Source organism: Gadus macrocephalus, chromosome 15 (assembly GCF_031168955.1).
Source record: "Gadus macrocephalus chromosome 15, ASM3116895v1".
Classification (NCBI taxonomy): domain Eukaryota; kingdom Metazoa; phylum Chordata; class Actinopteri; order Gadiformes; family Gadidae; genus Gadus; species Gadus macrocephalus.
The window spans coordinates 2,102,683-2,125,105 of record NC_082396.1 but is presented as its reverse complement, the minus strand read 5'-3'; the positions used below and the strand labels follow the sequence as shown (position 1 = coordinate 2,125,105).

The 22,423-nt window shown below is 44.3% G+C and overlaps 1 protein-coding gene across 1 annotated transcript; it reads right to left on the bottom strand.

Moving 5' to 3' along the window:
• On the bottom strand, positions 1–21,600 carry lrrc1 (leucine rich repeat containing 1). The gene is made up of 14 exons (XM_060072632.1): positions 20,926–21,600; positions 14,128–14,245; positions 13,492–13,570; positions 12,562–12,651; positions 9,539–9,595; positions 9,196–9,259; positions 8,815–8,889; positions 7,824–7,968; positions 7,152–7,270; positions 6,450–6,533; positions 5,191–5,306; positions 4,442–4,614; positions 2,514–2,653; positions 1–1,533 (listed from the first exon to the last, which is right to left on the bottom strand). Exons 1-14 carry the CDS (start codon positions 21,082–21,084, stop codon positions 1,384–1,386), a joined length of 1,569 nt encoding a protein of 522 aa, XP_059928615.1. The 5' UTR covers positions 21,085–21,600; the 3' UTR covers positions 1–1,383.
• Between the last annotated feature and the right edge of the window lie 823 nt (positions 21,601–22,423).

The window sequence follows — 22,423 nt, the reverse complement described above, 5'->3', positions numbered from 1 at the left end:
TTTTTTGCAAAACGTTGCAGCCATTTTTATTGGATCAGTGGTTAAAAGTAGACCAAATCATTTGGCTCAGCATCCATGCTATTTCAGAACTGTTTTGTGCAGTTTGATCAAAATGGAAAATAATCATCAAAAGAATAGACATCCAACCAATTTGTCTGGCCTTTGGCTCACAATCAAAACAAAAAACAAATGTATTCCGTACCATAATATAGCCTTTATGTAAAATGCAAGAAACTTTGTTAAGTGCATTATAATAAAACCTCTAACAAGTAATAAAAAAAAAAAGGATCCATTCTTGTCACTTTTATCTGATAAAAAAATCTTTTTTGCAATGATTATTCTATACAGAACTGGCGATTGGAAAAGAAACTTGAACCATTTTGGCATCCATTCGATAAACATTGCAAAATGACTCCATGAAGCACAGCATAAATTATTATACATATATACCTCAGCCTCATGATCCCCCATCAAAAGCCCTCTAGTGGACACGCTGTGGTACTGTGGGGTTTTTAAACAAATCCATGAGTCCAAAACCATTTCAAATCACCCTAAAATCAGACCCAAAGCTTTAAGGAGGGTCAACAGACTAGACCGTCGGTACACCCAGCAGTTCACTTTAAATAAAACATCAGTACAAACGCATGTTGTTCAATGCTTTTACACTTTTACTTTTACAAATGTACCCAATTTAAAGAAAGAGTTTAGAAAATCGAAATCTAAGAAATGTGCTATACATTTTATTTACATCCGAGCTGCCCGAAAAGTAAAAAAGTATAATTATTCACAAATGACTATACAATAATCCTCAACTCACTCGGTCCACAAAACCTCGCGTCTTAATGGATCCTCAATAAGTAAAAAGAGTTACCCAGTGTTTAACAAAGAACAAAAATATAATACATTTAAAGATTCTTGCAATATTATATCAAGTCCTTGTAGTGCAACTACCTAACGTTTGTCTTTCTTATGTACAGAAAAAAAGGCCTTTTTAAAAACGAGTAAAAGTCTTTTAAAATATCTCATTTAAAAAGTATCAAGTTTGTGCAGATTATTGCCTTGGAAATTATTCAAAAAGAGAGAGAAGGCACGTGAAGGAGAACCCTGGCCGACTCGCGAGAAGAACCACGACCCACCGGGACCGGGCTTAAGACGGAGCAGGTGACCGGTGTTCTGAGGAGGACCAGACGAGGGGGAAGGCCACACTGGGGACTGCAGGTCAACCAGGGGTCAATCAGGGGTCAACCAGGGGTCGAAGGTCGGTCGGAGGGCGTGACGGGGATGGTGGGGTGCAGGGGAGGGGTTGGGGGTTGTGCGAGACGACGAGGCAACAGAAAACGAAAGGTAAAAGTATTTTGGAGGTTGAAATAAATAAGCGTGGGGTCAGACAGACGTGGTGACCCCGTTATTGACCTCGTTCTTGTTGGAGTCCAGGGCCTTGGCGGCGTTCATGTCGTTGCGGAGGTTCTCCGCCGCCTTCTTCATGGTCTTCAGCTCGCCGGGGTGGGGCGTGGCACGCCGTTGCAGAGTTCCCTGTGGGACGGCGAGGGAAGCGTTAGGATAAGAGGGGGCGCTGACCCCAGACAGGAAGTCTGGGGAGTGACAGCAGGAAGCGCAGGGCGGTCGTACAAGTGAAGAGATCCAACATTTAAACAAGGGTTGGTTAGGTTATTATATTTAAATGCCAGCCTCGTGTGGGGAATTCATCAACATTCCCAGCGCATCGACATGTGCGTGCATGTACCCGTGCACTACAAAGCAGATGATAAGTGTGCTGTATCTTGTGAGTTACACAATCTCTGGTAGTTCTTTATTGGATGGTGTAGTGGGATATTTTTTGGGTTCAGATTTTGCATGCAGGCTTGACGCCGCTTGTCTTTTCTGAGAAAGAAATTTGCATACTAATCTCCATTCATTCCTAAAATACTTTGCTGTATAATATCGTCAGGGGGAGAAAAGGAGTTTAGTACTTGTTACAACTACAATGCAGCTACTGCTCATTGCCTCAAAGGATTTGCAAAATTGATGGTTTGAAATATAAAAAGGGGCGATTTCAGCTCAACAGGACGATTCAGAACATAATAAATCCATTTAGATGTAAATTATCCGCAAAGCGCTACCTCTCGCACTAGTCTTGACCTTGCGTTTAACACAACCATTATGTTGGGACAATAGTTCCCAAAGACCGCACTTAGCCAGACCAATTCGCTAATTAGTACAGGGGCGGTATCAATGGGCACAGGTAAACAAGCCTCAGGACACAATTGGATAAACCTACAACCAATCAGAGCAACGAAACGTGTGACACGGCAGCGGAAGCGCTTGGTAAACACCTCAACAGTGCCCCCATAAGTTCTCTGCTCTACAGTCACCCTCGCACGTGTCCGAGCAAATCAAACAAGAGCCTGCAGGTTCATTTACTCCGCGAAAACAAAAAAGGGATCTATCCCTCTGCTCAGTCAATGTCTTCTCTTGGCACCAGTCCCCCCCCGTCCCCGTCCCCGTCATCTCACCTGGTCCTCTTCGTCGTCGTCCTCGCCGTCCTCCAGGAAGTGGATGGCGCTGGTGCGCTTGGCGGTGTGCTCGTCCCAGTCCTCCTCCGCCACGTCGTTCAGACTGGTCAGGCCGCCGAAGCGCGCCAGGTTATCGGCCACTGCGCCGAGAAGGGAAAACACCAAATCACACACAAGTACAAACACGCACTCAAGACACCAGACCCCGGAGGGGCCAGAGTAGCAGATCTTACATCACAGAACGGATCGGATGACGTCTCGTATCTCTGTGATTACAGCCCCTGGCAGCTGCAGAGGCCAGACGGGCCTCAACAGATCCTCCGAGGCTCGAGGGGAGAACGAGAGAGAGGATATCTGCGTCTCATCGCTGGTTCAGATTCGAGCTTAGTCGGAAGAAGCTTATCGCGACGCGACCCACGGCTGGATCCTCAACCCTTCTCCCCCTCACCACCTCTCTCCCTCTCTCCCCCCCCCCTCCCCCCCCCCCCCCCTCCCCCCCCCCCCCCTCCCCCCCCCCCCCCCCCCAACACCTCAACTCTCCCCGTGGATGTGCCGCATCACTCCACCCGGCCCAACCTCTGCCTTAGCTAACCACACCCATCAGAAACCCAACAGGGGTAAAACGAGCTAAATAAAGGGCAGTGGTGGAACCAGGAAGCACATCGATGGGTTTAATGAGAGGCGCCACTCTGATCTAAACAGGGGAGCCGGCGCTGTTTGTTTTTTTTGAGTGAGCGTACAAATGGATTTACAAATGAAGCATTAGATGGCCACACGGCAAAGCCGGCCCCGTAGCTGCTCCTAGAGCCCTCTTCACACGGCTGGGTTTGTACGTGATGGACGCAGGCCGGGCCTGCCTAAGCTGCTTTCAGTTGTCCAATCAAGTTTCTGAAGGGAGAATAAACCATAAGAAACACCCAAGGCCTCAGGGAGGGGGGAAGGGGGGTGTTGATATACTATGGTCACTGTGGGTCCTGTCATTGGTTGGAGAGAGAGATTGAGACAGAGAGGGGGAGGGAGGGAGGGAGGGAGCGAGACAGGGAGACAGGGAGGGTTAGAGAGAGAGGGAGGGAGACCGGGAGGGTTAGAGAGGGAGAGATTGAGACAGAGAGGGTTAGAGAGGGAGGGAGGGAGACAGAGAGGGTTAGAGAGGGAGAGATTGAGACAGAGAGGGTTAGAGAGGGAGGGAGGGAGCGAGAGAGGGAGACAGGGAGGGAGGGAGACAGGGAGCAAGCGAGCGAGCGAGAGAGAGCGAGGGCGAGGGCGAGAGACAGGGGGTGAAATCACAGAGCACAGAGTGATTCCTAGATCCCAGAAGTGATAATTCGAGGGAGGGAAAACCTTTTAGAGAGATAAAAAAGGTCCACAGTTGTTCCTGTCAGCCCAGACTTGACACAGAAGATAATTGGAATAGCTCCAAGTCTGTTCTTAGAGCGCTGGATGATAATAGTGTCGGCTTGGGCGGTATCACAGCATACCAGGGTAGTAAGAAATACCAAAGGTAGGACTCAATATCGTCCAAAATACAGCAATCCACTTTCTATTCTACAACTCTTTTTCCCCAACGTCCAGGAATATGTTTTATATCGTGTGAACGCTCCCATGGCATGCCGCTACGCGTGATGTGATTAGCCGTTACGAGCCGTTTTTTTTAAATCTTCCCCTTATGACATCACAGGTGGGCGTGTCCACCTAGATGTGTGACGGATAGATGGGCAACGTTTGCTCCGGTCCACGGGGTAGGCTGGTCGACTGATCTATCCAGCACACATCTAGGTGGACACGCCCACCTGTGATGTCATCAGGGGAAGATTTCAAAAACACCATACCTGGTGGCAAGCCGTGGGACCTTTAATATGTATTTCGGCCGGTAAAACGGCCTTTTGGAGGGCGTGCGTGTGTACCCTGGAGGACAGCGGTCCACGCACCTTTGGGGTCGGGCTCGCAGGGCTGCTGGGGCAGCAGCACGCAGGTCAGCACCTTCTCCCCGGTGTCGGGGTCCTGGTCCGTCTGGAAGGTGAGCAGCGGCTGGGACTGGTTCTCCGACAGCCACAGGGCCTTGAGCTTCAGCGAGGTCAGGGACAGCGGCAGGTGGGCCAGCCTGGGGGGCGGAGGAACGCCGCGCGTAAGAGGGGCGCATTCTGTAGCGGGCTCGGCCTCGCCCAGGAGGTGGAGCGGGGTGGCCGGTAACCTGGAGGTCGCCGGTTCGATCCCCCGGCTCCTCCTAGCCGAGCGTCGAGGCGTCCCTGAGCGAGACGCCTGAGCCTGACCCGCTCCCGACGAGCTGGCTGTCGCCTTGCGTTGTCGACTCCGCCGTCGGTGAGTGAATGCGTGTGTAAACCGTTGTAAGTCGCTTTGGATAAAAGCATCTGCTAAATGTCAATGTCGTGCTGGGAGGAGGACACCCGTTTCCTGGCCGAGCAACACACGGCTCAGCTAAAGGAAGCCATACATCACGCAATTGAAAATCGACATAAGCTGGTAAACCACAACCTTAATATGCCACAAAAATATCACTTCCTACAATATTTTGTCTCCAATAGTTGGATTGGGTCGTTTTTGGTTGAACACAGCTCAAAAAAACAACACAGTAGCCCCAACAGATGGCGTTACAGCAGGCGCCCACCCGGGCCGCACCACGGCGGCTGAGAGCAGCCCGTCGCGCGTCGGGCCGTACCTGTTCCCGGAGACGTCGAACACGTGCAGCTCTGTCGCTTGGGAGATCTCCGAGGGGATCCTGGTGAGCCTGTTCTCCCGCACGCAGAAGACGTTGAGGCTGCTACAGCCGCCGATCTGGGGGGGGGGGGGGAGGGGGACGACGACACGTGAGGGGCTTGGTACGCGTTGAAGCAGAGAAAGAGGCGGCGCCATGGGACCGTCGACAAGAAGCTTGGAGATTTAATATGATTGAGTTGCGCAACTCGATGGTGATTGGCGCTTTCTGTGATTACCATAATAGGCATAGGAGATCCATATAGACAATGTCGCCAATTAAACTTTTTACCCATTCACTATTGCAGTTGAACCCATTCTTAGGGTTCGTTCTTGGCAGACGATAGAGTGGTTAAAGTCTTTGTGGTTTCTTAAATTAAGAATGGGAAGCTCGTCAAGTTTCTCAAATTCACATTTTCACAGCCTTTAAAAAAAAGATTGTACTTGTCACTACCAGAGGAACTACTTTACATATGACTAATGGGAACCCAACCACAGCGAGAGGATTTGACACTAAAAATTCCACAGTAAACTGAGCAAGGTCGCATAACTAATACAACCCCATCATAAGCATCTAATCTTTAGACACAGGGACAGCAGCGTTAAATGATTGATTTGGTCAACCAGATAGAGAGATGCAGTCCGGCATCTGAACCGGCCGTCGTTATCAACCACTAATCCGAGATCGATCATAAATCCATTACAAAGGGTGCCAAGGGTCAAGTGTACCGCACACTCGATACCAGAGACCCACGCTATCGCTGGGATGGTGAAGATATGACGCCATGCGCTCGCCATGGTTCCAGGGAGAGAGAGACACACACACACACACACACGCCGTAAACTCATTCCAGGCCAAGTGTGTCCGACTGTTATTCTCTCCTGAACACTGCGGTCTTTGCGGGGCTCAAACACTGGGCCATTGTACCCGCTGGTTAAAAGGCTATTGAGATTACGCTTTAACAGTAAGCTGCGTCCAATTCAACCTACGAGAGGGTTTCGAGAAGAATGCCTGCACTGAATAGACTGCGATGCAATGTGCGCTGAACCAACCCCACTAATAAACAGAACAATGAGAGGAGGACAGCGAAACAATCTAGTGTCCTCGATTCTATTGGAAACACAAACCGCCGTTCTTCAAGTGGTTTTCAGTTGGGGTTGAAGAGGAACCGTTGTAATTGTTGTATTCTGAAAGGAAACGGGAAATTAGGATAGAAGTCTTACCTCTTTAGGCAGTGATGTTAACTGATTTCGATCACAGTTGAAGTTGGACAGTTTCTTCAATTTGCCAATACTTCTGGGCAAGCTCTGGAACGAAAGAACGAAGAGGACCATGAACAGCTGATGGACATGCGACATCACTGAAGGATCAAGCACGTGTTCAAACTAATACCGTCCTACTTTGCAAATGCCACCAAAACGGAGGAAAGAAACGTCAACAAATTGCTCATTTAGATTAAACCTTTAGAAATGGTTTTCTGTCCATATTTTTGCTGACTTTTACGGGAGGCAATCATTGCCATTATTTCGGTTGTAAACATGCTGGAAAATTGCAATTGCAATAAAAAAAAAAAATAATCCTCATATTGGGATTATTCGTTCTTATTGATACAATATGAATTATGATGGCATTTAAATAAACTTGAGCTCACAGCAAACATATCTCTCCATCTAGCTTCCACCATCTCATGTTGTACTTGAAAACACAAGGATTGAGGCTTTGAGCACATATTTACTTAAAATGGCATGACCTAATGCATATTCCTCCATAAAACTGAATTAGTGAGGATGATGCCTTGATATTGTCTTGAATGATACTGTTCCAGTGGCCAAATTTACGTCCATACTGTGGGAGATCTATCTATCTATAAATATCTATCTGTAAATGTCTGTCTGCCTTTCTATCTATGGTTTGTCCCCACCCACCTGCAGCTGGTTCTCCGTCAGGACGAGTTCAGTGAGACTCTCACAGTTGCCGATGCCCTCTGGAAGATGCATGAGCCTGTTCTGGTCCACCTTGAGGATGGAGAGACGTCCTAATTTACCTGCAGAAATAGAAGTAAAGTCGTTACAGCGGGTGACTTAGCAATACACAATGAGAACACGATGCTGTTCAATCAAATAGATACTCCGAAGAAGAATACAACTTGCAGCGTTCATTTTACAATGAATAACTTTATATTCTTTGTTTTGCTATTGGAACAAGGTTAGTATGAAACGGATATAAAGTATTCCAAGCTCAAGCCTGCACTCACTCGAATCAGTGTTAAGAGGCTTTGTTTTATGAACTGCAAGCGATACGATTGCCTAATAAAATCTAGAACCAACTGTAAATCTGAATCCAAATCAAATATGGTCAAGCTTCAGGAAGCCTTTGTGCTTTGTGAAGTATTGTAGTTAGCCCCTTTTAGGGGGTCATGTGTAGTGCAGCAGGTCAAGGCAAGTCCTCAACCTCACCTGAACAGTCATCCCTGAACAACAGGCCTCACCCATTAGCCTCTCCTTTCAGCTCACACTATGACTACGTAGTGAGGGGGAGAGAGAGAGAGGAAGAGAGGAGGAGAGGAGGAGGAGGAGAGGAGGAGGAGGACAGCTCACCGATGCTTTCAGGCAGAGCCTCAATGTTGTTCTGCGAGACCAGCAGGTCTGAGAGCTGCAGAAGACCCCCCAGCTCTTCGGGAAGATACTCCAGCTTGTTCTCCGACACGTCCAGGCACACCAGGCTCTTCATGCTGCCCACATCCTGGAGGGCAGAGGGTCAACTCAGGACAACAAGGCCATTGTACTCATTGAGCCTATCCAGATGACCTGTGCAATATGCAGGCGATCTACCTGAAAACACCTTACTTTAGATTCACTGACTTAAGCTTAATTTACATGTATACTCTTATTTTTTTATCTATGAGCATATGTTATTAGATACGGAGGTTGGCTAGAAGAATATATTATCTATAATTACGTATATTTATTTATGTCGTATTTTGTGTTGATGCGTATGCTAGTTGCGTTTATTCTATTTTGTTTACTGTGATGTTCGAAGATCTAGTGATGAAACCCTGAACTGGACTGTACAGATTTAATCTTGATGAATAGAACGTTGGAAGGGTTATTAATGTCATATTTCCAAAAAATCCTATTTAATGTTTAAAGAGTCCAAGAGGGTTGTGATGCCAATGAACGAAGAAAAAAAAACAGCACATATACATTGTGTTCAATGTATTCTGTTTACATTAAATCTCCCAGTGTACAGTATAATATTACAAAGCGTTGAATACTGAAGTCATCTTTTACAAAAACAGCTGATCCAAAGCCGGCCCCTCCCTAGTTAATCACCGAGGAGGGAAAGGCATATTCTCAGTTGCTATTCTAGGCTGTGAACATTTTGCTCACACCTTCATGTGGCTCCCATATGTAACTCTCAGAGGCAGCCTCAGCTTGGCTTTTGCAACAACCCCCCCCAAAAAAAACCTTGTATTTTGGTGTTTTAATGACCACACTTGCGCAGCATTAGCTGCAGGTGGAAGAGACGCCTCGACAGCCGCCAACTCATTTCGGAAGGGTAAAAATACACATGTCAGCGCAGACTCACCGCAGGTATATCGGCCAACTGGTTTCCATCGAGCCACAAGTCCTTCAGGCTGACAAGGTGGCCTATTGTCTCAGGCTGCGTGGGAGGACGATGGGTAGGAATTGGAAAGAGAAAAATTAGACGAATGCAGGGGAGGGACTACGGCATCCATCGGTATTGTGCTGAATTGTTTTAGAGCCATTATTTGAAAGCAACGTGTTTTGATTTACATTGAGCACAAGACAATGCAAATAAACAAGGAAATTTACTTCTGCAAACCATGTCTTGACATCAAGTATGTCAAGTGGTGAACGCAGTGCTCAGGGGGAGTCAATTCTCTCAATATAAATCTGAGCCAACTGCTGCAATATATATATACAAACCTTCTGGCCTCAGACTTACCAAGTTGTACAGCTCGTTATTGCCCAGGTCGAGTTCCTCGAGTTTCTGTAGCTGTGATAGCGACCTGTCGGTAACAAAGAAAAGACAGCTCATGAGACCAATTAAGATACTTTCCCATCCTCTGGCCACAGGTAAAGACAAGGTGAATATTCATGGCTAATATTGACACGCTTCTAAAATCAGCAGAAATTACATTTTGAATATATTGAGGCACCAGATAAGAACATTTTTCTTTTTCCACACATAGCTCCGAGACATGTGGGGCGGGGGGATAGTGTATAATATGCATAATTCATGAATAAATAAGCAGAGGAAAACGACTGTATAATCCGACAATGCTTACTCTGGTAAATATGTCAGCATGTTCTCTCTGAGCTCCAGTGAGACAAGGTTGGCGAGGCTGGGGAAAGCAGAAGAAAATAATGATCAGGAAAATCGTGCGATTCCTCTACCGTCATTTAGTGTACTTATTGAATGAGATTTAAATGTCTGTTTGAAAGAACAAAAACAAAAAAGGGGAGGCAGACATGAAATCTGAAACTTTCCCCTGGTAGTAGATATCAAGATTGTAGGAAGAAGGCCCAAGGTGTGTCAGTCTTATCTTGTTATAAAGTCCAGTCCAGCATAAACAACCGCTTCCAGTCAGCCATCAGGACATCCAATGGCCTGCAGCCGGTTGCATGAGCTTGGCGTAAGTTTGCGCGTAGTGTAGTTATAAGGCAATCGTTCACTAAGTCAGCATTAACTCAAATATGGTGCAACCACGCCTGGCTTCTATGACGTTCTGATCTTTTCCCCAAAGCAATATTTCACATCAATTTATTGCCGTTTATGCAATGACAGATAAGAACAGATTATCTTGTCCAAGAAGGTTCTCAAACTCTGCCCTGTCCAGCATTGGCAACTTCCACTTAGGGACGACTGTGGGGTAGAAGGCTCTGACAGAGAGGCACGGAGAGCCCTGCTCTGCATGTACCACGGGAATAAGCTAGAAAAATACAAGTCAAGATTTAGCGCGGAGGATTACCACAATCTCGTACATTTGAACATTGTTTTTAATCTAACTTGCATGCACAATTTCTGATGGCCTCAACGAGACAGAGTCTATCACAGGGGGGCGGTGGTCACAATACAGGGTCACTGGGCTAGGGATTACTGCGATGATTCTAGCAAAAAACTGTCTGCCGTTTGGCTTCAGCATTGGTTCAATAGATTAAATAACTGAAAACGCCCAACAGCGTCAACAAACTTTTTATTTTTTATTTTAACCAATGCTGACGGTGACTAAACCACAGTAGCAACAATCGGTTCAGGGAACTGGGAATAGGAAATATTTAACACACACACACACACACACACACACACACCAGAGTTCATGGCTGTCTCAGTATAAATGTCACACCCCACCCCCCTTGAACGTATTTTTCCCCGACTGCGCGATGGTTTTTATTGCGCTGCCTCCTTGGGAGACAGAAGCCACTAACTCAGGGCGTTATGTAAGGCCGACACGGGACACATGCCGTACCAGGAGGGGAGAGGAGCTGACGAGATGCACGACTCACATTCCCGCTGTCCCAGAGTCTGTCTCCAACCTGCCTCTTCCACTTATTGCCCCACCTCCCTCTGTCTGTCTGTCTGTCTGTCTGTCTCCATCTGCCTCCGTCTGTCTGTCTGTGTCTGTCTGTGTCTGCCTCTGTCTGTGTCTGTCTCCGTCTGCCTCCGTCTCTGTGTCTGTCTGCCTGTGTCTGTCTGTCTGTCTGTCTCTGTGTCTGTCTGTCTGTCTCTGTGTCTGTCTGTCTGTCTGTGTCTGACTGTCTGTGTCTGACTGTCTGTCTCTGTGTCTGTCTCCGCGTCTGTGTCTGTGTCTGTGTCTGTCTCTGTGTCTGTCTGTCTGTCCGTCTCTGTGTCTGTCTGTCTGTCTCTGTGTCTGTCTCTCTGGCTGTCTTTTTGTCTGTCTCCGTCTCACTCTTCGTCTCCATCTCCCTGTCTCTATCTCCCTGTCTCTATCTCTAGTCACTCCCTTCTCTGTCAGTCTTCCTTGCTGCCTGTCTTTTCTCTGTCTGTCTGTTTCTCTCTACCCACCAAATCTTGCATGAGTCACATGCAAATGATGCAAAACCCCGTGCCAAATTACACACATGGTAGGACTTTATCTCACCATTATCATCCCTAGAAGACAAAGACGGTTGCATGGACAAGAATGATCAGCAGCATTTAAAATGGGTTATTAAACTAAGTGCCACGGGTGATGGATTAATATATAATATATTAACAATGCCCGAAGTGATAAGGTAAATAAGGTTTAATTATGTTCTGATGAAGTTATCAGCAAGGTTTTATGAGGTTTAAGACCTACATTGTAAGAGTAGCTCAAAATAAACATACCAAAACAAAAACACTAAGAGATGTTTACCCTCAGTGGATATCAGGCAATCTTTTTAATCGAGTCAAAAAATGTCCCTTTAACATTTCCAAACAGTGATATCCATCTATGCTTTCTTTTTTTCTTTATTCATAATACAAATGTTGTCTTTGTTGTATACTTTAAATGAGGGACTGATGGGTAGCATAAGCCCTGCAGTTACATTTGATTCCAAACTAATCTTCTACGTGAACCGACAATTCAGACCAGACAAGAAGGCTTAAGCTGGATTTAGCGCAGACAATATCAAGGTAATACAAAGAAGAAATTAATCCGATTTCCTGGGAAAACCGGAACAATAATATGACCGATATCCCTCAATGTCCCTTAGAAGAATTATTAAAGATTGGATTTGATACGTAGCCAAATTCAAAACAGTAGTATAGTATCATAATCCTCTTAGCCCGGTTCTTGGGAGGTACAGTTATGGTCAAACCAGAAGCATTTAGGGTTGTCCGTCAGTGAATGTTATCCTACATGGTACAATAAAGAACAGATTTAATTATCCTTCTTCCTGCTGTCCGTCTTTGTATACTCAAGTTCTTTCCTGGCCGAGTAGGAAACTAGTAGTGATTCAGAAGTTGATGACAGAACATTTGTAACCAACAGTTTGGTACGGCTGTTCAATCTCACAACTGTCAAACTTCCAATCCAGCGTAGCTACAACAGAACCATAATATCAAACCCACTCCCAACACTTTAATAACCTCATCACATATTTTACAAACCGCTTTTTTGCTTTTCCAAACCATTTCATTTTGTCTACTTTATATGAATACTAAACCATGTAAGATATTGTTATAATGAAACATGCAATTGTAGGCTTGGGCTTTTACTGCACCATAATAATGTATTCATTTATTTCAGTTGAGGAAAAATTGCTGTAGCGATACATTCATACAACTGTAGCAATAACTACTTGTATAAATAGTGTAAATACTTACTTTCCGATGTTCTCTGGTAGGGCCTGTAATGAAATATCATTGATTGAAAGGCATGTTAAGTTCCGCAGCTCTGGAAAGCTCTCGGGTAGTCTGCAACAAAACAAAAAGAACAAAACAAAAATTAATAATTGTACTCGAATAAGATGGCTGGAAACTTTGTGTGAAATATTTATCATGAGCACAACATCCACTACAACATTGAAGAGAACTTCACTCATTGCCTCAAGCATGTATCTAGTCTCACGAAAAAATATTTTGAATTATTTAGTTTGATGAAGTACTTAAATCACAGAATTCTGAAAGCGTCCCATCACCAAGGTGAATTTGTGCATCAACAGATATCTCCACGTGACTATCGTATACATTTAGCCACGCTTCAGCCTCTATTCCACAATAAACCGTATAGCAGAAAGAAAACAATCCAACACTAAACCTAACACATCAAATATACACAAAACACCTCATCACTAAATCTAGAAGGAGTCCCGCTTGGTGCACGTCGAGCAGACTGCATAGTGTGGCGTTTATCGTCGTTGCAGCACTCTGAGGGGGTCCAATACCGCGTGCGATCAGGCCTTGTGTTTTCTGCCTTCCAAGCGGAGGCATGTGCAGTGTGGCCCGGAACCCCGCTGAGGTGCTAATTAGGCTAAACCCCGACCAAACAACAGATAGATCACGCCGTGGCAAACGTTTACCAGCCCCTCCAACACATTGTGTGTATTTGAGGATCCGCTGAATTATCTAAGGTGAGTCACACAGGGAAAAATAAAATCTAAGAAAAAAATAGAGACTAAATGACAATAAATAAGTCTGTTGGTAATCAGTTGTACTACATGCACTGTTCGATAAGGAAAGAAAAAAAATGTTTTTTTTAATGCATGCAAGTAATAACTAAGGTTCCACAGAGTATAATATCATCAACTAGACTACCTTTGTAAAGGGTTTCCACTGAAGTCTGCCACTTGGAGGGCTTTGCAGTAGGAGATGGTGTCTGGAATTTCCATTATATCTACATGAAAGAAAGAGAAAGAAAGATGAAGCCATGTCAAATCTTTTCCAACATAAAACATTTCATAACACTTTCAACTATCCGAGAATCTGTTTAAATTGGACTTCAGCTAGGCCTTATTTCACCATATCTTATTCTAGGCTGATGTGAGCAAAGGACTGTGGACCCGAATGGTAACTAAACACACCCATTAACACCGCAAAAAATATTAAGACCTAGCAAAAGCACAAATACTTGCATTTTACCTTTCTCCCATTTCAAAAAGTCCTTGGACTCCATATGACATGATAAAGCAAACAAAAACAAACTAGCAGGGAAACAATATTTTTTTTAGCATTCAAGATAAGATCCTGCTCCGCGGCCATAACTCTGAACCCTGCACGCACAAAACCAACACAACAACCAAGGTTTAAAATGTTTTTTAGTGTGTACAGAAAAACGAAATGCTGCAGGCCGCAGGTGTTATTTTAACGCTCGGCAAACTAGCCACAAACCGAACACATCGAGTCCAAACACAGTATGTTATTTATACGTCGGTGTGTATATGTTGCCCTTACCGTTCCTAGACACGTCCAGCTCAACCAACTGCATGAAGTTTGCAATCTCTGGCGGGAGCCTCTGGATTTCATTATCGCTCAAGCCAAGCTTCCTCAGTTTTATCAGCTGGAAGAATGGCTGAAAAAGACAAACATTGAAATAGAGTTGAAAATATGTACACACGAACCCAACGTTGGTCGTTCTTCCCACACATTCACAGTATTTCTTTGAAAAAAAACAACATTTGTAAACGCAGTAGTAGCATTATAGTCGTTCAATAATCAAATGTGCCCTCAGCTTAATGTTTAATGAGCTTACAGTAATGACAAATACAATCAATACAACAATATGTCAGCCTAACTCATCAGATAAACTCATCCGTGCACAACTAGCAGTTATACACTTGTAGTTATATAGTTGTCTACTTGTCACCAAAGTCAAGAGTATCCAAGTCACATGTTCAAACTACAATTTTGGCTATTACAATTTTACCAACTGCTGTATTGGGTTCAAATGCACAATGACTTAAGTGTCATTGCATAAATAATTAATTTCTGAAGGTGAACTGTTATGGAAAGCATCATATTTGTTTGTTTTTAAAGGGATTGCATGTATTGGACCCACTAATACAGAGTAGTAGTGTGCTTTGTTTATGGAAGCCTAGTTAACTTGTAACGTATTACGATAGGCATGACTGCACACGCCACATGCACTGTGGTTACCCAGAGGTCAATACCGATTATGACCGTATAGTTAAAGTATCAAGTGTTGTTTGGCTTTGCCCAGAATTGCCCCAACTCCTAACTAAACAGCTTATCTTGCACCGTCAAATAACCTTCAACAGAAACACTCCTTTGGATTCTACAGACCTAAAAACCTGTACCAGAATCAGCATAATTTAAATGAGCATTGCACACATCAAGTCAGTCCAAGTGAAATGTATTTGTATTTTCTACCACCCTAAAATCCAGATTAAGTAACACTAAGGCTGTTCTTGGTCAGAACAAACCTTTCCTTAGTTTGTTAACCAAGCAGTTCTGGATGAAGTTCCTTGGTTCTGTGTTCTGTGACCGAGGGTTCAACGCTCAGCATTGGATCCTTCTAAACATACTGCCAAGTGGGTGGATTCATACCGTTTCAGACCCTGACTGGTGGTCCCTGAAAAATAACTCATTCCCTTCTTTGATAGCCGTTTACTAGCTGGTCTGCCTCGGCTATTGAAGCCCTCCTTCGTGGATGGGGCTCTGCAGCATGAAAACACATACCGCTTCGTTTTTTTGGGGTTATTAAGTAAATATGTGGTTACCAGTCGTTTGTTTCGACTACACTTCTGTTTAAAAAATGCATCTCGGTGTGTGTAAGACATAGTTGTTCCTACGACGTTCCTCTTGGAAAATGTATCTATCGTGACCGCTGGAGATATGCAACATAAATAAGTTTCATGATGGGCTGCCTTCGGTCACCCGCCAATGCCAGTGTTCGAGATCAGGATGTTTTGGTCTGAACATCTTTTGCCCCCGACTTCCCACCCCAGCCTCCATTCCAACCAGGCCTTCCTATCATCTGGAGACAATATGCACAATGCCCACTGAAACCAAACAGGACATCTCCTGATCACTGCAATAATAAACTGGTCCTTGATATCTCCCAAAAGACAGATGTTGGCGACGGGTCACGTAAATCAACTTTGTGTATTTTAGTTTGTCTTTCCAAGAAAGATTAAACAGTCTCTTTCTCTATACACGCTGTTCAAGGCGGCCTAAGTTTTGTGTTAAGCCTAACGATTTTTCTGGTTTCTAGGCTATATGCAACATGTCACATGTCACGGAATCAATGCAAACCTTGTGATTCGCTGATTCACAAACCTTTTCTAGTATCTCAATCCCCGATTTTCAAACCTGAATCCCACAAATCATCTCAGTAAAAGTATCACTTCTCTATCCCATCGGATGGCATTTATCGGGATGTGAATCAAATCGTGCTTGAAAGGATAATAGCATATACCTATATCTAGTATCCATTCATCTCTTCCACACATTGATCTCACAAAAATCTGGAAAATTGTTTATGTCCATGTCGGTATACTCTCTTCAAAAGGCACGACGGCGGCGCGGTGTGTGTGGATGTACGGAGCTCTGTCTTGGACGTGGTATATGTTGATTGCGCCGTCGAATAGAGGGATAAGCTTCCACCAATAGTAAAATACCACCGTGTGTGAAGCATTTATAATACAAATTGTAAACACTCCTACATGACTGTAGGCTACTAAGAGAGAATAACAAAGTTGCCCTGGGGGGGTAACACATTCTTTTCAATGTCCTACGTTTGAATTCCAGCTGAAACGGGGATCAGCTGTAATGGAAGACCAATGAAGTCCAATGTATCGAACATAAACTCCTTAAATAAAGCCCAAACAACAATGATATTGTATATGTATATGCTACCTTGGAGTAACAGTTGAATGGGCTGAGGTTGTCAAACTGAATTTGAAAATGTAGCCCATATGCAACGGGGTGATGGGTCGACACCAAATCACAGGAAGCAAACAGTAAACATATTCCACATCACCCATGACCATTGACAGATCAAGTTTAAGACTATTAATAAACCTCTATATTCTATTTATGTCACGTTTTGTTACAAGAAAGCCCATGAAAATTACATTCAAGCCTATGGGCTAAATAATGATACATTATAAAGATAATTTAAAGATAGTACTAGGTTGTATATAGGGTCTGTGTGGCAGCACTGCTTTTATAACCTGGCTACCATAACAGCTGAGCAATCTGTATCGGCCACTTGGGGCATCATTAGTGCATCACTGGTACTCATCTACCGGTAAGTACAATGCCTAGATATTTGAGGTGATTCCCAGAAACAGGTAGATTAGAAACGGCTTTTATCTGTACTGGCCATATGAGTGAATCATGAAACATGTTGGATCAAGTGTTGGTTGAATAAAAAAGGAAGACGACAATGACAAGAGACGTTTGATTAATGTAATGTGGTTCTATCGGCTATCGTTTTTAGGAAAGGCTTTTGTCCTTACTCTATTAGCGTTAGACTAACCCGTTCTTCCTGTTATACTGTCATTCGTCACACCCATAGCCGTCATCCTGTCTGACAAAACAACTAAAATGGACGGTCACCTGGTTGATGAACAATAGCCCCATAAACCTTTGTCTTGACACACGAGTCAAAGAGTTATAGCTATCTTCAGTCTGAGCCGGTTGACCTTCACCAATGGCTTTTTGAGCATACCAATAATGCTGTAAACTCTTGTTAAGTGTGATTAACGGTTATAAACAATTTACTAAAGTTATACAAGGTCAAAAGAAAAAAAAAGGAAAACACTGTCTCCAATATGTTTTTGGTCTAAACTGTGTTCTGCACTAGCCTTATGTTAATAGACATAGGTGTGTTGTTAGGAGGGTAAATAGAACGGGCTGGGTGTAGAAAAAAATAAAGTGCAACCACGAGTTACTAATTAAACAAATGTATCACACATTACTCCTCAACAGCGATATGTAGGCTGCACACCAAACACACACACACACACACACACACGCACACACACACGCGGTGTGTAGCCTCCAAGCCTACACGCGTTACACAATATCACAGTCATCTACAGTCATACAAATAGCATTCCTGGGTGCTGGAGTGAATTTCAACCACTAACTTTCCAAACCATGTCAAAGGACTTTGTGGCAAATCAGCCTGGATAACAAAATCAATCAAAACGTGATTCAAGGCTAATCCGACTACAGTGCTGCGTAGGAAACGGTTTGTTTATTCACAACAGAGGGCAAGGAGGACTGAGGAAGCCCCAGAGGTATCCGTGACCCCCCCAGGGATGTTCACGGTGTTCTGTCGATGAGTGCGTGCCAAGAAGCCAAGTGGTTTTTAAAACAGACATCGATGTCTGGTTATTTCCGAATTTCCTTCATGAAAGAAATTGTCCCATTAACTAGCAGTTGAGGTCGTAATTGGGAAGAACACTCCCGACTGTTCCCTTTATTTGATGCTGTGAAGGGAAAAGTAGGCCCTTAGTAAATAAAATGGCTCGGTCGATTCCTCTTGTTAGGTTGAAGGACTAGGCCAAATCAGACTTCAAAATAGCTTTTTGTTATGTAGGCGACACTCTTACCCTACATTAGAGAGGAATGGTGTGGAGGAGGTTTTCATTTTTCAACTGATACAAGGTGAGGCTGGCTAGTGGCATATGGCAACTCGCCCTTTGTTTAGGCTGCTCTGCATAAAAGAATTAGTAAACACATAGAAACCAGGTTAATGTCATGCAAATGGAAAAAGGCAAGAAGGAAATCTTTGAACAAAGACACTAAGGATTTAGTGTGCCTGTTTAGGACTTAATGTAAACGTGAGTTCCAGGAAAAAGGGTTCAGCAGTAAAAAGACAAAACAATGTTGAATAAAGAAAGTATCAAGACCAGCCCTGGCCACTTAGGCAGGAATATTATGAAATCAGACGCATATTTCCGGTTCAACCTGAATGGTGAATAGATAAAAGACAGTTGAAATTCTAATAAGTTCAACAGGACAGGTGAAAATTCAGACCCATTTACCATAACCGTTCTAAAGATACTATAAGGGTTTCTTCATCCCCAACCTGCGGATCAAATGATGGATCTTCATGATGAAGTGATTAATAATGATGACGGAACAGTAGCATTCCTGAATGATGCCAAGTACTGCTATGGGCTCAACTAAATCAATAAGCACACTGATCATAACAATGCGCACGTAGAGCGAGTTCCCTCCTGAACCAGTGTACCTGGAGGGAGACACAACTCGGCCAGAGAACAGAGCATTGAGCTGGAGTCATTTAAAGGTTTATCCAATTGGACGCGTCTTGGGTTCACTCCGAAAGCCGCAGACGACATTATGTCCAGGCTGGGCAGCACAATAAACAACGGCCTGCTTTGTTGTCCTGCCAGGATTCCCTTGTTCCCTTTGTCTCAAACATACTGGTGAAATGTATAAAAGAATAACTGGGATATGGCACCACGATGCACATTGCAAACCAGCATGCTTTTGTAGTCGTTCAGCTACTTAAGATGATCATAAAATATCTGGGCCCGACCCAAAGGCTAATGTGTTCCAACCACAGAGTGAGACGGGTGACAATGGAGCGTACCTTTCGGCACTACTTGTGTTCAGCCAATCGGCAAGACCGGTTCCATCGTTCAAAACCACAGCTGAATCATCAGCCTTTATTCCCTGCACCCTGAGGTGTAGGCTACGAGGACACCCCGAGGCAACAGGACGACACGTTATCCCCGGAAGGTGAGGAGGTAGCACTGCACGCGTTTGCAAATATGACAATATGACACTTTGGGAATCATAATGTCAACTCTGACGGACAAATGAACATCCATTATATACATTACTTGATATAAAAGTAGTAAAGCTCTATATTATAATTGTTTCTACACAGATTTGGGCCTATAGATTCCAGTCCAATAAAATTGTGAAAGAGATGGTATACTAAACACAACAGATACACTGGTTGACTTAAAGTTAATTGGGTTTCAGGCGCTCTTGTGAAGTAAGTTACTGCAAAGGCACAAGGTAGGTTTTCCACCTCTACTTTTCATTAGAGGATAGACAGACAGGTTTCATCAGTCCTGTTAGGATAGGGCTTGGGCCAATTGGATTAAACCCAATTGGCCCAAGCCCTATCCCAACATGACTTGTGTTTCATGAGGTCAGGTGAGTTGATCCGGCATTCCCTTATTCCACTCCAGCCGCTGATTGGGAAGTACCGTAAAACGGGCCAATTTTTGGATGTAGGTGACCACACTCCCAAACAAGAATGGGACATTATCAAATTACAAGAGGTTCAAAAGCAAGTTATCCCCCATCAGAATTGAGTGCGTTCTGCTTATAAGCCTGTTCAGTTGTTGAGTCGGGCTGCTTTGACAATAGGTCAGGGCTTATCAATGCACTAAGACCCAACAGCTTAGAACATAAAAGGGTAAACCACTGCAAAAACAGAACCAGAAATGTATGGGTAAAAGACTCGGACAGATGAATCAACTGCATCGTTTGGCCATAAGGATCGACCACAACTCTAGCATCCACACAATTGCACAGGACAAGCTTGCAAACAAACTGAATACAGTCCTCTAACTCAAAATGATCCTCTCCAATTAAAAAACAGTTACTGACAGCGTGCACAGGTTGGGTACATACAGCGTCGTCAGCAGCAGACATTCAACAGCTTGGCTTTTGTGGCAGAACAGGCCTGTCAAATGCCAGAGCCCCTGCACAACAAACACCAGCATTATCCGACCGGAATTTGAGTAAGCTCAAACAGGTAGGAAGTGACTCGGACAGATGCCACGCATGCTAAAATGTCTAAAGTGTATGAGAGAGACAGAAAGGATTTCAACGGCCAGACTTATTCGTCTCACGTGAATAGCAGGGTGACAAACTGTCCCATATGGGGACGTGCTATTGTAATGTACATCTCAGGACAGAGTTTCTCTGAGTTACAGCAAGCTCCAATTGAGTTAGAAAGGACTATAGGCCTATAACGAGCCAATTGAGATAAACATCTCTATGGCTCGAGTACCATACGGGACAAGAGGGCAGGTGGAACCAGGTGGGACACTTTGACAGGCTATAGTGCGCGTACCTTGCTGACCTTGCGTAATTGTTGTCCCTGGTTCCCACGAGATACAGATCAGGACATTGCTAACCCGTTGAAATTAAGTGACCGTGGGCCAAATGCATGAACGCACACATGTTTACTTTGACAACGTTTTACATCATTACAATTCGTTTTCTGCTTACCTTGGGCAAGTCTCGGAGTTGATTGGCATCCAACAACAGCTCCTCCAGGCTCCGGCCGTAGCGGTAAATCTCATCTGGCACATACAGCAGGGAACAGTGGCGTTTATCGATCGTCTCGACGTGACGGTTGCACCGCCACAGGGGTATACAGTGAAACATCACGGGGTGATGGATGGGAGAGCCGCTCTGAAAACCGTCGTGCCCGTGCGTTGGACAGGAAGGATGCAACAGATTGTTTGTCTGGCTGAAGGTGGTTCCAAAATTAAAATTCCGCACGAACTAAGCTTTCTCGACACGATCGCGGCTAAAAGTCGAGCGGCGAGTGGTAAACATCGAAACGCAATCTCACCGAGCGTAAATAAATCGCACTGCCAGCGAGGTCGCAGCGAGCCCTCGTCGTTCACTTACTTTTTGGTTAGTTTGTAGGCACCTGCTTTTTTGTTAGTTCGCGTCTTCGCTGCGTTACACACGCCACGGACACACATGGATCAACTTTCAATCCCCCTTATCCAAAAATATTAGCCGCATCTTAGTTTCGATAGAGGGTTGCGTTTCTCGTTTTCCTAGTGCCAGAGTTAATTTCCTCCCAGTCCAGATTCTGACCCGGAACATTCCCTCCCTCATTCCAATCCTACGTCATCTGCCAGAGTGCTCCTCCCTCTCCCGGTATTATTCCTCCCCTTCCTCTCCCTCTCCAAGCCTGCCTGCTGTCACCCAAAGCCTGTGACACGTTTGCGTGGGCAGATAGTTTGATATCCAACGATAACAAAAATCATCCACCAAAATGCATCAATGTTGAATTTTGATTTTAGTAAAAACTCTTCATAGCCGGACCATTGCGCATGCAGTAGTGCTCAGATTTGATGGATAAATCTGATCTATTCACCCAGCAGCCTATCTACAACTTGAACGGCTGTTGCTAGAACCTGAACGACATGCATTCAAACATTTGTTGCTTAATTGAAAGCAAAATTACACAAGCATGCTTTATTCTTCTTGAATAGGCTACCACTTAAATTCCTGCTTCGTACCCATTTTCCTCAGTCCAAGTGTTTTTATTGCAGTTAACCTCAGCTTGAACGCTAAAGTGGTACAGAACGCAGGATAGACTATTCTGTGCAGGACCATTTCTTCAGACTTCAAGATGTCAATTATAATTTCAGTAGCACAAACGTATGGGCATCCATTTGCCATTTTTTAAATGAATGATTGACTTTAGTCTACAATCGAAGTCAAGGGAATTTAGGAATCTAAACTAAGACAGCACACAGGGCATGATGTAACCAATGAAATCACACTACCTTTTAGAACCAGAATATTCATTGCTTTTTTTCAGGCGGTTAATGCCCAAATGCTGCCTTTTAATCCTCTGAAATTGAGTTACGATATTATTGTATGGATTGAGTCTAGTGTGCTTTTTCTTCCCAGAACAAAACTGTAGCCTAGTGTTTCAAAACAAAGCACACGAAGTTGGCCTCATTAATACTCGAGTAAATCA

Coding starts and splice junctions, on each gene's coding strand:
- lrrc1 (XM_060072632.1), bottom strand. CDS start 21,084: ATGTTTCACTGTATACCCCTGTGGCGGTGCAACCGTCACGTCGAGACG. Junction 7,969..8,814: donor AGTTGGCCGATATACCTGCG/GTGAGTCTGCGC, acceptor TCTGCCCTCCAG/GATGTGGGCAGCATGAAGAG. Junction 7,271..7,823: donor GGCTCTGCCTGAAAGCATCG/GTGAGCTGTCCT, acceptor CTATTTCTGCAG/GTAAATTAGGACGTCTCTCC.